Consider the following 14,908-nt stretch of genomic DNA (forward strand, 5'->3'; position numbering starts at 1 on the left):
AAAGGTCCAAACGTTGCAACCACTAATTGGAATCTACAGAAAGGGTAATTTTTTTAATTATACTGCGGGATGTACATCAATTTATAGACCATTGTCTCATCCCTTTGGATTCCTTGTCATGATTATAACTTTTTACCAGCAAGACGACATTCATGTAATAGCGCGGGATTCAAAACGCGCGTAAATGAGAAATATTCCATAGACAAGTTCACTAATTTCCTTTTTACATAACCATCGATTCAAATTTTATTAAATACAAGGCAAAATTATAAATATATGTGCAGTGGGACAAAGAAAGAATTAAAATCATTTATTAGACCTTTTATTAATTACTTTATCTATATTATTGCGTCAAAATAGCACTTAAAAATCTACCGAAAATTATCCAAATTATTAGTATTACTTGTCTATGACACGCGCGAAAATCCGCGAACTTGACATCTGGCCTAGCCGTGCTCTGATTGGCTACAACAAAATCAACTCTCTTTCTATTGGTTAGAATTATATTTACCTCTCCTTATGAAAACATAAACAAATTTATTCTAGTTTGATTTGCTTTAAAATTAAAGCGCTGAATTGTGAAAAATATTTATGTTTTTAATATGATGTTATAATTATTTTAAAGGCGCAAAAGTGAGTGAAAAGTGATCGAAAATGTTTTACGCCCACTTTGTGTTGGCCAAAAAAGGGCCGTTGGCGAGAATCTGGCTGGCAGCTCATTGGGATAAAAAGTTAACCAAAGCCCAAGTTTATGAAACTAACATCGAGGTAATAACAATTTTTTTTTTTCAACCATAGCCTTTTGGAAAGGGAGGTGAATGCAAGAAAAATAGCTGAAAACCAGTGAAAGATATTTATAAAGTCATATACCACAGACGTCCAAGGGTGCAGGTAAATCGATGTACGTTTCCCCCTCAAACTTTGTAACCACTCCATTTACGTACCTACCTCTAAATTCTGAACAATGCAATAGGTTACCTCCCTTAAACTTTTGAAACCCCTTATTTTACTTATAAAGCATGAACGTCCCTGTATAAAGCCTTAAATAGCATTTAAGTCTGACCAATGTTTCCTAGGTCCAGTAAAATGAATACCTAGCTACTATATACTGAAATAAGTTAAATTCTAGTATACGTTAATCAGATAATTAAGATTTGGAAATTGATTAGAATACCTAAGATTTGAACTGAAATAAACTGCTCAGCTTAGGTTATCATGTGTCCCTAGAACCGGCTAAACACCACTTTTATTTTTAAATGCCAAGACTAAGTATTGACAACGATCGATCTATCTAGACGCGTTAAAATATCTGTTATTACGCGGATTTTCTCTTGCACTATTAAAAATGTACAGGGTTAGTCAGAAAAAAACTGAGTTTTCCGATTTTCTTATACAACCAATAGGAATATGGAAAAAAACAATTATAGGTTCTTGTTTCTCTATAAAAATATACATTAAACTTAGAAAAGGTGTTTTCAAATATTTCTGAAAACAACGGCGCTTTTTAGAGCATAAAGATTTCAAGATTTCATTTTTTGACACCATACACCTATCATAGAGGCCGCATTTTAAGAGATAATGAAAAACACCTTTTACAAGTTTGATGTGCGTTTGTACAGAGAACAAGGACATATAATTATTTTTTCTGTATTCCTTCTGGTTGTGTCTGAAAATCGGAAAACTCAGTTTTATTTGACTCACACTGTACATTATATTTTTATTGGCTATTCCAAATTATTTTTAGACTAGGTACGTTCAGCTGGTTCTAAAGAGATAGTTCGAATCTTGGCTTTGCTGTTAGTCGATCCTTTAACCGTAAAAGGCCTTCAAAATTAACCACTACCATTCTGAGAGCACATGTTAAATTAATATTAAATAAATTCACAATCTGATATAATCTTATTTATTTAGGAAAGTGTGGCTGGCATTATGCAGCCCAAGGTGAAGATGGCCCTAAGAACCAGCGGTCACTTACTCCTGGGTGTGGTCAAAATATATTCCAGAAAAGCAAAATATTTGCTGGCAGATTGTAATGAAGCGTTTGCCAAGATCAAAATGGCATTCCGGCCAGGGTCGGTTGACCTGCCCATGGACAAGCGAGAAGCGGCCATCAATGCCATTACTTTGCCAGATTACTTTCAGGGATGTTATACAAATATAAAATACTTCATGATTTTTTTTTGGTTTATCATGTATTGATGTTAATTTTATCTTAACAATTTATAATAATGTTAGGAATGTTTTATTCAACTACCCTTATTTTTTCGTATTTTGCTTTAAAAATTGTATTTTAAACACATTTATTATTAATGTAAGTTTTCTCCCAGTAAATTTTTACCGATAGAATTATCTGAACATGTTTATAATTGTATAAATATATTAACAGGACGTTGATACAGAGTTACCCTATCTGGACACCTTTGACTTTAGTGACGGACAGTTTATGTTGATAGCACACACACGGGCTGATGAAATTACTTTGCGAGATGATTATGCTGGGGTTAGTCTGGCCACTGGTAGCACTGACAGGTCTGTAGCAATATTTTGGTTTGTGATGAATACAAGGATGAGGTGGTTAATATTTTATACCTGAACACAACTTAGGACCATACATTAAATTTGCTTCCTATGTACTAACATTCCAACCAATACAGATAACCAATCCTTTAATTGTCCGACCCTCTTGTCTGGAAGACCTAACTGTACGTATTGTAAAGAGTTGTGTCTGTTTTGGGCCTAGGGATTTCCCATACTGTTAAATTCGCATTCGACATTATTGCAATAAGTAAAACTTTTAACGTCTAACGCTTAATTAGACGTTATAGCGTAATAGCGTCAGAGAGGCCTGCTACCTGAATATGATAGATGTACTATTTTAATCTATCCGTATGACTGAAAACGTAACAGTGAAAGAGTTATGCTTAATTTGTATTTGATTTTGTATTTTGTAGGTACCTCTGACTTGTGTGTTCTCTAGTTAAACTTGCATTTCTATTTATGCTTTTAATTTTACATTGAATTTGCGTATTTTAGGTTTGACGATGAACCCATGTCGAGTGGCGAGAGCATGGGATCTCCCGAGGTTATGAGAGATGCACCCACACGCCCAGGAGGAGGCTCTATGGAATCCGCAGGGATCAGCCTCGTGGATCAGGATATTTCCAGGTAAAATGCTGTTTTATGTCTAGGAAAATTCACTTTTTTCCATTATTTTTTACCCTGTTCTATGCCATACTGATAAATCATGTATAGTATCGCATTGCAGACAATTTTCACCCTCGGGCCTAACAAAACTGGTTTTAATCTTAATATTTTCGTTGTAATATCCGCGAAAAGCTGTCTACAATATGATAAGATAAATAACTACTCTTTGATTTATTTTTACATTAATGCCCAAAGCTACCCTTTAATATAAAAAAACACAGTTTTGATAGTTAGTCATCTTTCTCTTTTTTTGATATCATAAATTTTCCTTGATTTTTCACCTTACAACATTTTGTTGAAAGAGGCTGCTAACTAAATTACAGTTGTACAGGGTGTTTTTTTTAATAAGTTAAAAGTATTGCTTAATTTTACCCACTTGCCATTGACAGAAATTAATAATCTATATCTTAATTTCTTCATTGATGTGGGACATTTTGTATAAGAAAAAAATATTTGGCGATTTTCAACAAATTCTGCCTTAAAAACCGGTTTTTCCAAAGTACCTATTTTTGAAGATTTTTGGATCATGCCTAATTTAAAGGGTTTGCAAAAATGCGTACATTTTTAAAAATCAAATAGCGTGGCTTGTGTTAATAGTAGAAAAATGTTATGCATATCGTTAGAATCGTCATAAACTCTAGTTTTTAGGTGTTTAAGAACTATTCCTGTGCTACGTATAGTTTAGGATCTACGTGGTAAAATGTTCCAACTTACCTAAAATTTTCAACATTTCTCACATTTTCCAATGTAGCTTCTATATTACAAATAGCCTGTATGTGTTACATATATTTCCAAAAACTAGAGTTTATGACAATTCTAACGGTATGCGCAACATTTTTCTACTATTAACACAAGCCGCGCAATTTGATTTTTAAAAAAGTACGCATTTTTGCACTCATTAAATTAGTCATGATCCAAAAATCTTCCAAAAATAGGTACTTTGAAAAAACCGGTTTTTAAGGCAGAATTTGTTGAAAATCGCCAAAGATTTTTTTCTCATACAAAATGTCCCACGTCAATGAAGAAATTAAGATTTAGATTATTAATTTCTGTTAATGGCAAGTGGGTTAAATTAAGCATAACTTTTAACTTATTAAAAAAACACCCTGTATGTCACCTATCCAATAAAAAAGAACACTATTAATCGAATATATTATTTAGGCTGCGTGATGCGCCCTTCGGAGACGAATCATCAATAGGCAGGCCCTCAATTGGTGGGATAAGTAAAGAGGGAATGAATAGACCTACTTTGAGTGGAATATTTGAGGCAGGCCTGCCATACAGTGCCTCAATACATGAGCCGGTCCAGAGCATCGCTAGGCCATTGTCCCCAGCCTCAAGTCATGCAGGTACAAGATCATATTTTAAAAAATTCAATAGCTAAGTAACTTATCTTAAATTAGTTTGCATAATCATTTATGTGTTATCAGGGATGTATGTTATCCAGTCTAATTGATTTTTTTCCCAACCGCTTCCTTTACCTATAGATATTTGAAAAAATATTAACAGTGAAATTATTATAGGTGGTATATCGAGACCTGCTACTCCACTGGACGATACCGGTCTTGCTGGTGGCATTGACCTGGAGCCGGTCAGCATGGCTCCACCCCTGCTTGACCAGACCCCAGCAGCTGCCGGAGATCTTACTGGACCAATTCTGCCTCCAGCTGCCCCAACACCATCCCCAGCCCCTCCTGCCCAACACGAACAAACCACACTGCTTCAAAATGAGGATGAAAGTTTTGCCCTGGCTCCCATTGACGCAAGTGCCCTGAAAGGCGGCAGACGCAAGCGCAAACGTAAACTTGTCGTAGATGCTGTCAAAGCTTTTACTGGCGAAGAAATGAAGGACAGGCTGGAGTATTGTGAGGATATTTTAACAACACTTGATATCGCCCCACCTACTAAAAAATTAATGAAATGGTTGGAAATCGGAGGAGTGGATGAATTATTTAGTATGCCCTGTCATCCTTTACCCAAGGGAGCCCTGTTCGATCAATACAAGAAAGGGTTGTTTATGCGAGAAACAGATGATGATCCGTTTTCATTCATCAGAGATCATCCTGAGAATGATATCCAACTGGAACACATCAGCCCAGAGAAAGAGGTTGACAAGGGCCGCAAGGACAAGACTCGTCCAGCCAAGCGTAAAAGGTTAGAACAGCTGGAACAGAGTAGCTACATGAAGCGTCAAGAAGAGCTGGTAAGACAGCAAGAAGAACTAGGAAGAGAATTGAGAGGAGAAACTATTAATCTTCCAGGACAAGATGATTTAATGCAGGTAGATTATTTTTATCACTTTAAGAATGTTTGTTGTCACTTAAACCCTATTTTTATAATCTTAGCTTAATCATATTTTATATCTAAATTTATAGGTAGGTGTTCTTTTTTTGAGCGCTTATTTTCAGTCTTCAGGGTAAATAATTAAGGCATACCTGTACATACAGAAACACAAAAGATTTTATGATTTAATCCCAACGAAGTTGTAAAATATACACCTCCTAGTTCTATCCCTTCCTTTAGATGATAATACTAAAGAAAGGCAACTAAGAAAACCTTCAAATTAATCTGTTCCTAAAAAAAATATTGAAGATCCCTTAGACAAATTGGTATAAAATCAAACCTTACAGGTTAAATATGAGTTATGTGTAATTATCACTTTTTTTAGGTATCTGGAGTAGAGGAGAGAATTGGCATGACAAACTTTTCACAAATTGGTTCACCTGGAATGGACATACCTTGTCCCTCACCTCCCATGTCCCTTGGAGAAATGGAACCACCCCAATCCCCCAGCCTCCAACTACCAACAATGTCGCCAGCCCAGCTTCACAACGAAACAGGACCTATTGACATTTCCGTTCCGCAGCCGTCTGCTATTGACATATCTCTGCCACCGCCGGCGAAACAGTCCAGACGGTCAACAAGGCTTCAGGATCCATTGGCTGCAACCTTGGTGGACAGCCGCGCAAGTATGAATTTTGATCCTCCCAACTCTTTTGGACCAGCTATGTCACTTACCTCCTTTGGTCCTGCTGCAAGATCACCAGAACAAATATCCCCACCTATGTCACCTGTCAACGACTACATTGAAGAAGATAATCATGCTTACGATGAGGATTATTATAATGAACCTCCAGAGGATAATTATGACATACCACAAGAGTATTCAAGCTTTAGAAATAGAAAAGAATCATCAATTACATCAAGAAATTATTCTGCAGAAGAATCCAGAAATGCTACTGCTGAACAAAGTGACATGCTGGATGACGAAAGTCAAGAAGCATACGAGAATAGAGTGTTGAATAAGAAAGCTGCACTGTTGCACAAAGTCTTGGAGTTCAAATTTAAAGAGGCGGATAAGATAGATTTCTCTTCTATTGTTTCGGAAAAAAATAATAGGTAAGAATAACTTTTCTCAATTTAACCAAAACTTCAAAAGTTTTCGAATATAATTGAACGTTGGTTTCCTTAATATCTATATATTTTATTTAAGACATAGTAAGGACATAAGTTAGGTACTTATTGTATTACTCTACATGAACCAAATGTTGCTTTATTATTGCTTGATCAAGAGTTAAACGTCCTACAGAGACAACCAAGCATTTAATTGCTCAAACTTAGTCGTAAGATTTATAAATGTGAAAAGCAACCCTCGACCTTGGTTTAACACGTAGTGCATCCGCTCGTCGTATTGGAGTTAAAATCCCGGCATCATAACTAAAGACGTTCTACTGCTGCTATGTCATATTAAGGGGAATATGCCTTGGTCCAACACGGACCCAACACATTACCATGCAATTAGATCTTCAAGATAAAGGTTGTGCAATCAAAGAGTTGTTGTCTGATGGTTGTTAATACAATTTAAACATTAGCTTAAATAACACTATTTTCTTTTCAGGAAACACGTTGCTCAGACCTTCTATTCCTTCCTCGTGTTGAACAAACACGATGCCGTTTACGGAACTCAAGACACATTGTTCGCTCCAATTATTATTGAGCAGGCATCTGGATTTCAACAAGCTATACATCAGTTATAAGATACTCAGGGATGCAGGAATAATGAATATAGTAGAGAAAAATATTATAAATTAATTCAATCATTATTGTAATTTTCCTCCTTGTTAAAAACTCTCATAAATAAAAAACCAAGCATAAATGTTTATTTTTATATTTGATTACCTAGCATTAGTTTCTTTGAGTTTGGACCTAAGACTAAGTATGTTTATTGTTTAATGTTCATTGTTTATTTCATCTATATCAATTCTTAGTATATGATGGTAATTCAAACCCTTTAGTGTGAACCTAAAAATTTCTCATCAGATTATCAAATCTTAACATTTTCTAAGCACATTTCACTACACTGATCAACTAAAAACGTCCGATTAACAAAAATATCCAGGAATAATGCCTTGATTTTATTGTATTTTGGGAGGGGAAAAGGAAAAAACAGGGAAAATCTGAACGTTTTTGTTTCTTATAATGTTTGTAGGGATATTTAACTTGTCATATATAGTTTAAACAATTTACTTACTGTTAAGGATTTATTTTATGATATAAAATTGCCAATTAGTTTTTTTTATAACGTAGTAATTAGGTAATAAAGACCTGTTTTAAATTCGTATTATTGACAAAAAATACCTCACTGTCTACAAAGGGTTGAATCTCATAGGTTATTTAAAATAATAATATCCTTTTTTATTGTGTTGGACAATAAATAACCCACTTTGGAGAATTAGTTTACACTTTTATCAGACTGTTTATAAAGAAATATTGCGTCTTTATTATTTACAAATTTGTAATTAAAGGTGGGTGAGAGATGGGCCATATAAAGTTAATTGGATACTAATAAAAAACCTGTTTCTAGCTTTGTTATTGTATTTGGTTTTCAATAAAAAACATTGCTTATTTTATCAATTTCTAAGTAACTATACATTGGTTTAAAGCAAGAATTATGTTAAAAGTCAGCTTAACCGTTAGGAAAAATCAAGAACTATGTGAAAAAGTTTAATTTTAGCTATAATGGGAGAAAAAAGCATTTTAATGCACATTTATATAGTCCGGAAAATTTCTTCCTTTCCCTGGACCTTATAAAAATCGTCGGAAAAAGCCGTTTTTTTAAGCAAACAAAAGCGCGTTTTGCTCTATCTGTGAGATATTATGAATGAGATAATGTTAAGATTTGATATTAAGATGAGAAAAATTTACGTTCACAGTCCCTTTAAGGTAACTTCAACTTAAATAATTAACATTTGTTGTTTTATCTTTAAGGGCTTATTTTAAATTAAATTAAAATTACGTTTGTAAAATTAGATTGGATATTTTACCGGTTTCTTTATTAAAGTCAACCTTATGAGCAAAGTTATAATTTTTGGATGTTCTAATTTTTGTTTGTTTGTACAGAAATTTTACATTTTTATGTAGTTATATGAATTTAATGTAAAACTGAAAACCTTTTTTTTTGTTAAATATATAATCAATTATGTATACAGCAAAAAAAAGACTTACAATTGCTACCTTAAAAGTGCCTGAATTTTTTTAAAAAAGTTTGACTGATAAAAAATATGTAAAATGTACATAAATATACATTGCTATATCTTATTTTTAGTTTTTGGATCTAGTGCAGTTCACGGTAAAATATTCCTGGTAACGATTATTTCATAAATCTAAACTTTCAAACTGCGAAACGAATAGATTGTGTCCGTACACAATTTTAACTGACACGGTGTGCAGACATGCCATGTACACTGTACATTACATCCAACCTTTGGCATCTAGCAGCCTTAAAGTTCATAGATTTTTGAAGATAATCGTTACTAGGAACATTTTACCGTGAACTGCTCTAGATCCTAGTATTTAGTTGTGTTTACAAATGATATTCGGTTAGTTTTAATAATTGACATTGTAATTGTATTTTTATGGCATTAATTTTGAGAATAAATGATTTGTTTAGTTAAAACATTTATTGTTATTTAAACGTTGTATTTATTAAGGCTTTTAGATTAACATTTAAATATGCCGGGATTTTAAAAGAAAGATAAAAAGGTTAGTGTTTTATTTAAAATCAAACATTGTATTTGTCAGAAGCAATGAAACTGTCCGACGATACCTGGATTGGGATTGGTTTATATGCACACTTGTTATATTTTACATAAAATAGGCATAGATTTAATCCTTTTCATAAGATTGACTTCTGGTATTTTCTGGAACAATCCCCTATCAAAGAGCATCTACCAAAACTCCCTATATCCAATTTGTTTAAATATTTCAAATAATATTTTTGAGCTAATTCTATACATGATAACTTTTTCGGATCTAGTGCAGTTTACTGTGAAATGATCCTGGTATCGATTATCTCCATAAATCTATGAACTTTAAAGGCTGCCAAACAGCTGAACTTACATCTTATGCCTGCTCACCGTTGTTAAGCGACATAAGAAGGCCTATAAATAATCTGAAATAGCAAAGATATAATAGGAAAAGCTTCACTGAAGAAAAACACATAAATTTAGTCTTATTTTCTCGCATTTATGTCCACTTCGAGATAACTGTGCAATACTGAGTAATGACTGTTCCACAGCCTTTAAAGTTCTTTTTTTTGAGATAATCGATACCAGGAACTTTTTACCGCGAACTGCACCTGATCCCTGTTTTCCTTGTTTAAAAAAATTCAGCGTCTCTTGTTTTGAAACTGTAAGTCACGTTGATTAAGACTTGATTAGCTACACTTATGTTCCAACATTTGCTTGCCAATAGAGATCATTTAGAGTAACTTTTTTGAATGGAGAGCTGAATGTAAATTAAGTTGATTCTTCTGCATTATTTTTTAATCCTTAAATTCTTTTGAAAGTTAATCAAGGATGAAAATATCCATGAGTCGTAGCCAAGCACAAAAACATGGATGGACAAACGGACAAATTTTCAGACTAACATAAGACAGCTAGAATTTTGGATGAAATGAACATCCAGCTTATAAGTTATTTGGCCGGACGGTCATGCTTCAAAAAAAGCATATATACTTATCTCAAGGTTTCGTGATTTTTTATCCTTTTATGACAATTGAACATTTGCTCCATAACTCACTTTGTCAGTTTGAATAACAATAACCTTTTTGCTACTTATCGATGTTGTCAGCCTTGTTATTGATGAAAACATAAAAATATTAGGTAATATAAATAGATATGAGTTAGTAGGTATTTTTATTCATCTTGCTTAAATTGTTTCAAGTCTAATATTTTTGCATAAACACACTAGTAGACACATACAGCGAAGGTCAAAGTTATGGCTAGAAGTGGTTTACACAGATATTTTGTACTGTACTATCACATATCAAATAAATACTTAGAGATATTGCTACTCTATTGTCATACAAGGGTAATTTTAGATTTTTAGTAATGATTAAAGTTATGACTAAGTGTGTGTATTAATTTTCTTTGCACATAGCAAAGCTTTTTTTGACTCGTTTTCTCTGTGAAAATAGGGCCTGTACCCTTATTTTAGCCAGCACAGATTATCCCATTGTTAGAGTACATTGGTGCAACATCCAAGTATTAATATATCGATTACCTTAACTTAGTTTAAGTATTTTTAAAAATCCTTCTTATCCTTTGCTGTAACATAAATCTATAATACAAAGTAGAATGATGTCTGTCCGTCCCTTAAGATCTCGGTAACCACTGAACCGATCGGATTCTACTCTTCAGGGAATATACCTACTGGTCCTGTGGTGGATTTAGGCTATTTTTTTTTTTGGGGGGGGGGGACACCCCCAACCCCCCCCCCCCCCCGCCAAAAAAAAATGAAAAAACCCACCTTTTTTTAAAATTATTTAAAGTTAGTGGTGGAGTGGGGGCTTCTCATCAGGTACTTAATTTTTTATCTTTAATTACCCCTTGGGGCAAAGCCTCTAGAGGCTAGGGGCGAAGCCGCTAGTATGTTAATAAAGCAACAGCAGTTTTGCAACTTTATGCAAATAGAGTTACACAGATAAATAATAGACTGCTCACTCATTTGCTTTATTTAGTGTCCATTTTGTGTTTTTTTTTAACAATTTTAAAAAACTTTCAAATCGTCATAGAAATCATTATACCTACAACAACAAAAGGAAAAGGTAGGTTGCGGGTAAAATCCGTAAAAGTGTGTGTTTTAAGGCTTAAAAATTGTAGTAGAACGATAATATTCACTAAATATGTGTATTTCTTATTAAAAAGAACTATAGACAACAATTGTTTTTAAAAGTTAACATAAATTTTTGTCGTTCTACTACTGTTTTTAACTTAAAACACATAAATTTTACGGATTTTACCCGCAACCTACCTTTCCCGTTGTCAAAAAAAAAATGAATATGATCTTATTCACGAGAGAAGATTTTTAATAATCACAAAACTTCTTAACAGTAAAAAAATAAACAACCCTTATTTTACAAGTATAAGGGGGGGGGGGAGTTTTGACACATTTGCTTAAACAGGGAGTATAGGCTTTATCTTTGGACTGAGAGTATAGGTTATTAGGGATAAAATCATTCTTATATGATGAATTTTCCCAAGTTTTAAGATTTTTTGGATAGGCCTCCAGGTTCCGGAGCTTCAGGCCTCCAGGTCCTCTCTGTACAGGTAAAAATGAAAAAAAAAAATTTTTTTTGAAGAGTTAGAAGTCAACTTATGAAACAAAATATGCGTTTTTTTCTTCAAATATGTGAATAACATTTAAAAATATGCATATTTTGTTTCATAGGTTGACTTCTAATTCTTCAAAAAAAAATTATTTTTTTAATTTTTACCTGTACAGAGAGGACCTGGAGGCCTGGAGCTCCGGAACCTGGAGTCCTATCCAAAAAATCTTAAAACTTGGGAAAATTCATCATATAAGAATGATTTTATCCCTAATAACCTATCCTCTCAGTCCAAAGATAAAGCCTATACTCCCTGTTTACGCAAATGTGTCAAAACTCCCCCCCCCCCCTTGATAATTATCGAGAAAAATCTTCATGCATATATATTTAGTCCTGGAGGTGTTAGCTTAAAGTCTGTCCCAAACTAAATTAAACTGTGCTGATTTATTTTAGAAATAGTACATAGTGCGGCTATGTTAGTCAGGTGATAAGTATAAAAGGATTGGGGATGCCCATGTTAAAGTGGTGCACTTTTTAGCAAGCACAGTAACAACTAACTGACAAAGATTGGGCTGTTAAAGGGGTTTATTTTTATTCAAAATTATTTACGCTTAGGTGGAATAATGGGCAGCATAAAAAGAGTCAGTCTCTGTAAGGATGATGGCTTTCACATTTTAAGTCACTTTAAAGCCATTGTAATTATATATTTAACTAGTTTATGCGCCCCAAGCTTTCAGGGACTAAGTATTCTAGAATTTTGAGCAAAAATAGCCTTAGACTTCAGTCCAAAAAAATTAAATAGCTAAAAACCACCCCGGGACATGTTTGAAGTTTTTTCAAAATTACTTACTTTTATATAGTTTTATCTTAAGCTCTAGACAAAAAATCATTGCTACTTTAAAGGATCTTCATTATTATGTTAATTTAGTGCAATTTAACTTGGTTAATTAAAGATTTTGTTCATTTTGCTTAGATTAATAAATCTTGAATTAAATGCAGAATTATGATAGCATATGGCTTTTAAATATTTATGAATACTCAGGGAGGGAGGGATTTTAAGCTGTTTATAAAACTAGTCCCAAAGTTTTTAAAAAAAGTTTTTCTTATTCATTGGCTTTAATGGGGACCTTTATTGAATTTTGATTGAATTAGTTTAATGATAAAATATTTAAACCATTAACTGTAATCCACAGAAGTGTTAATTTTGTGTATCATCATTGGATATGTGCATCAATTTAACGACCATTGTCTTATTTCTTTAGATCTTTGATAAATTCTACATATATCCTACATCACGTAGTTTTATTGCTATAAATACTGTTGTAAAATTGTAGATTTCTGGTTTTTACCAATATTAGTTTTTATTACTTTTCAAATGAATGATTTTACATGTTTTTTTTATTAATAACAGATATTCCAGAATTTAACTTTAATACAAGAAAGACTATTTTCATAAAAGTAGTATAGCACACATTAGAGTTTGAAATAGATGATTATAAAACTTAACTACAGAGTTGCTACGATTATAATATTATAGATAATATTGATAAAGATTTAATGTATAGTAAAGCATAATTGAAATGCAGCTATTTCTTGAATATTGTTGTCATTGATTTAAGAATGAAGTCTAAATAAATTTGAATAAATTGTCCTATTCATCTTCCCATATAATAATGTTAAAATTAATGAATTAGTATATAAGTAAAAGCATAAAATGGTTTTGTATGTTTGTACTATGGAGTTCACCCTATATTTAAGTATAAATTTAGGCATATTTTGAGTGAGTGTAGTGTAGGGCATATCAGCCTCAGGACAATTGGAATTCCTTCAACATGATGACCTGGAAATTTTGTTTGTTTTTACCATACATTTCTTACTTTTAGAAAATAGTCTTCTAGTATTGCTTCGAAACCGATTTTATTTATTTTCCGCTGGATTTGAACCGGTTCTTAGCCGAACTGAAATGTCCTGTATAGCATCGTATTACAGAAATTTTCCACAAATATTAGATTAAAGATCATAAGTTTTGTTAGCCTGGGCCTGCGGCCCCTCGGGGCTCATAAAACATAAATCTTTTAATAATTCGTTTAATACGATGCAATAAACAACTATTGATTCCATCATTGTTAAAAAAAATAACATTTTGATTGTGTCCTCTTAAAGTTAATGTTTTGATTTTTTATTATGTCAATAAAGTTGACTTTTAAATGAAGTTATTGAAAATCAATGGTGTATTGACTTTATGTGAGAAAAAGTATCTATTTGCCCATTCAATATTTGTTTTAGTCATTTGTGTATGGTGGGGTGGACACTAGGGCCTATGTTAAATATGTGTTCATATACTTGTGTATCATGTGCATGTGTTTGTGTGTGTGTCATGTGCATGTGTATTTGTATGAGTGTATACGTGCAAGAAGCTCCTAATGTAAGTCTACGCGAAATGGTTGTGTGTGTGTGTGTGTATGGTTTTACTTAGGGACACGGTGGTAGTAATGATATAAAGGGGGAGAGGACACATGTAAGGCGTGCATAAAGTCACTATGTGTGTGTGTGTGTAAGAGTGTGTGGTACAAGGTTTCCAATTCTTCAATTTTGCTGCCGGCTAATTGGGTTCACTTTTCTCTGTGATACCCGCCCCCCCACACACAAGTAACAATCTAGAGCTGACAGGCCATATCAAAATTCCACCAAAGACCAATTTTTACATTATTAACATGATGGTGCTTGAAATTTTAAGGATATGACTATTATTTTATCATAGAGTCAAATTAAAAGTGCATTTATTTTTTAATAATTCTTGACTTATTTTTAAATTAATGGCTTAACTTTATATGTGAAACTTATATAATTGATCAAAGAAGTGGGCTTTATAACCACATCCTGTATGTCTCCCAAACCAGTAGCAGATTTCAGCTTTTGTGTTCTATTAGCTAGTTTTTTTTTCTTCGCATTGGATTGAATATTTAGTATAGCAAAGATCTAGATAGTTTATTTATAGATTTATTATAAATATGGATGCAGTGGCGTACTTTAAAAAGTGGCTTTAAAAGCAAAGTTACAACTTGCAATTTTAAAAATGCTTGGTTTAAAAAATTA

General features: G+C 33.0%; 1 protein-coding gene across 5 annotated transcripts; it reads left to right on the forward strand.

Annotated features, from left to right (window-relative positions):
- The first annotated feature begins 282 nt into the window (after nt 1-282).
- LOC145309681 (uncharacterized) lies at nt 283-9,160 on the forward strand. Of its 5 annotated transcripts, none has more exons than XR_013876537.1 (9): nt 283-768; nt 1,912-2,139; nt 2,384-2,529; nt 3,034-3,165; nt 4,366-4,553; nt 4,728-5,485; nt 5,873-6,603; nt 7,103-8,833; nt 9,048-9,160. XR_013876537.1 is itself a non-coding variant. In XM_080150352.1 (8 exons), exons 1-8 carry the CDS (start codon nt 655-657, stop codon nt 7,239-7,241), a joined length of 2,436 nt encoding a protein of 811 aa, XP_080006478.1. In that variant the 5' UTR covers nt 283-654; the 3' UTR covers nt 7,242-9,160. The 5 variants fall into 5 exon arrangements, 1 of the variants encoding a protein (XP_080006478.1); XR_013876534.1 differs by having other exon boundaries at nt 7,103-7,500; nt 8,418-9,160; XR_013876535.1 differs by having other exon boundaries at nt 7,103-7,498; nt 8,428-9,160.
- Nucleotides 9,161-14,908: the final 5,748 nt, after the last annotated feature.

The sequence above is a fragment of the Acartia tonsa genome, chromosome 2 (assembly GCF_053477335.1).
Source record: "Acartia tonsa isolate MP-2025a chromosome 2, ASM5347733v1, whole genome shotgun sequence".
NCBI classification, from domain to species: Eukaryota; Metazoa; Arthropoda; class Copepoda; order Calanoida; family Acartiidae; genus Acartia; species Acartia tonsa.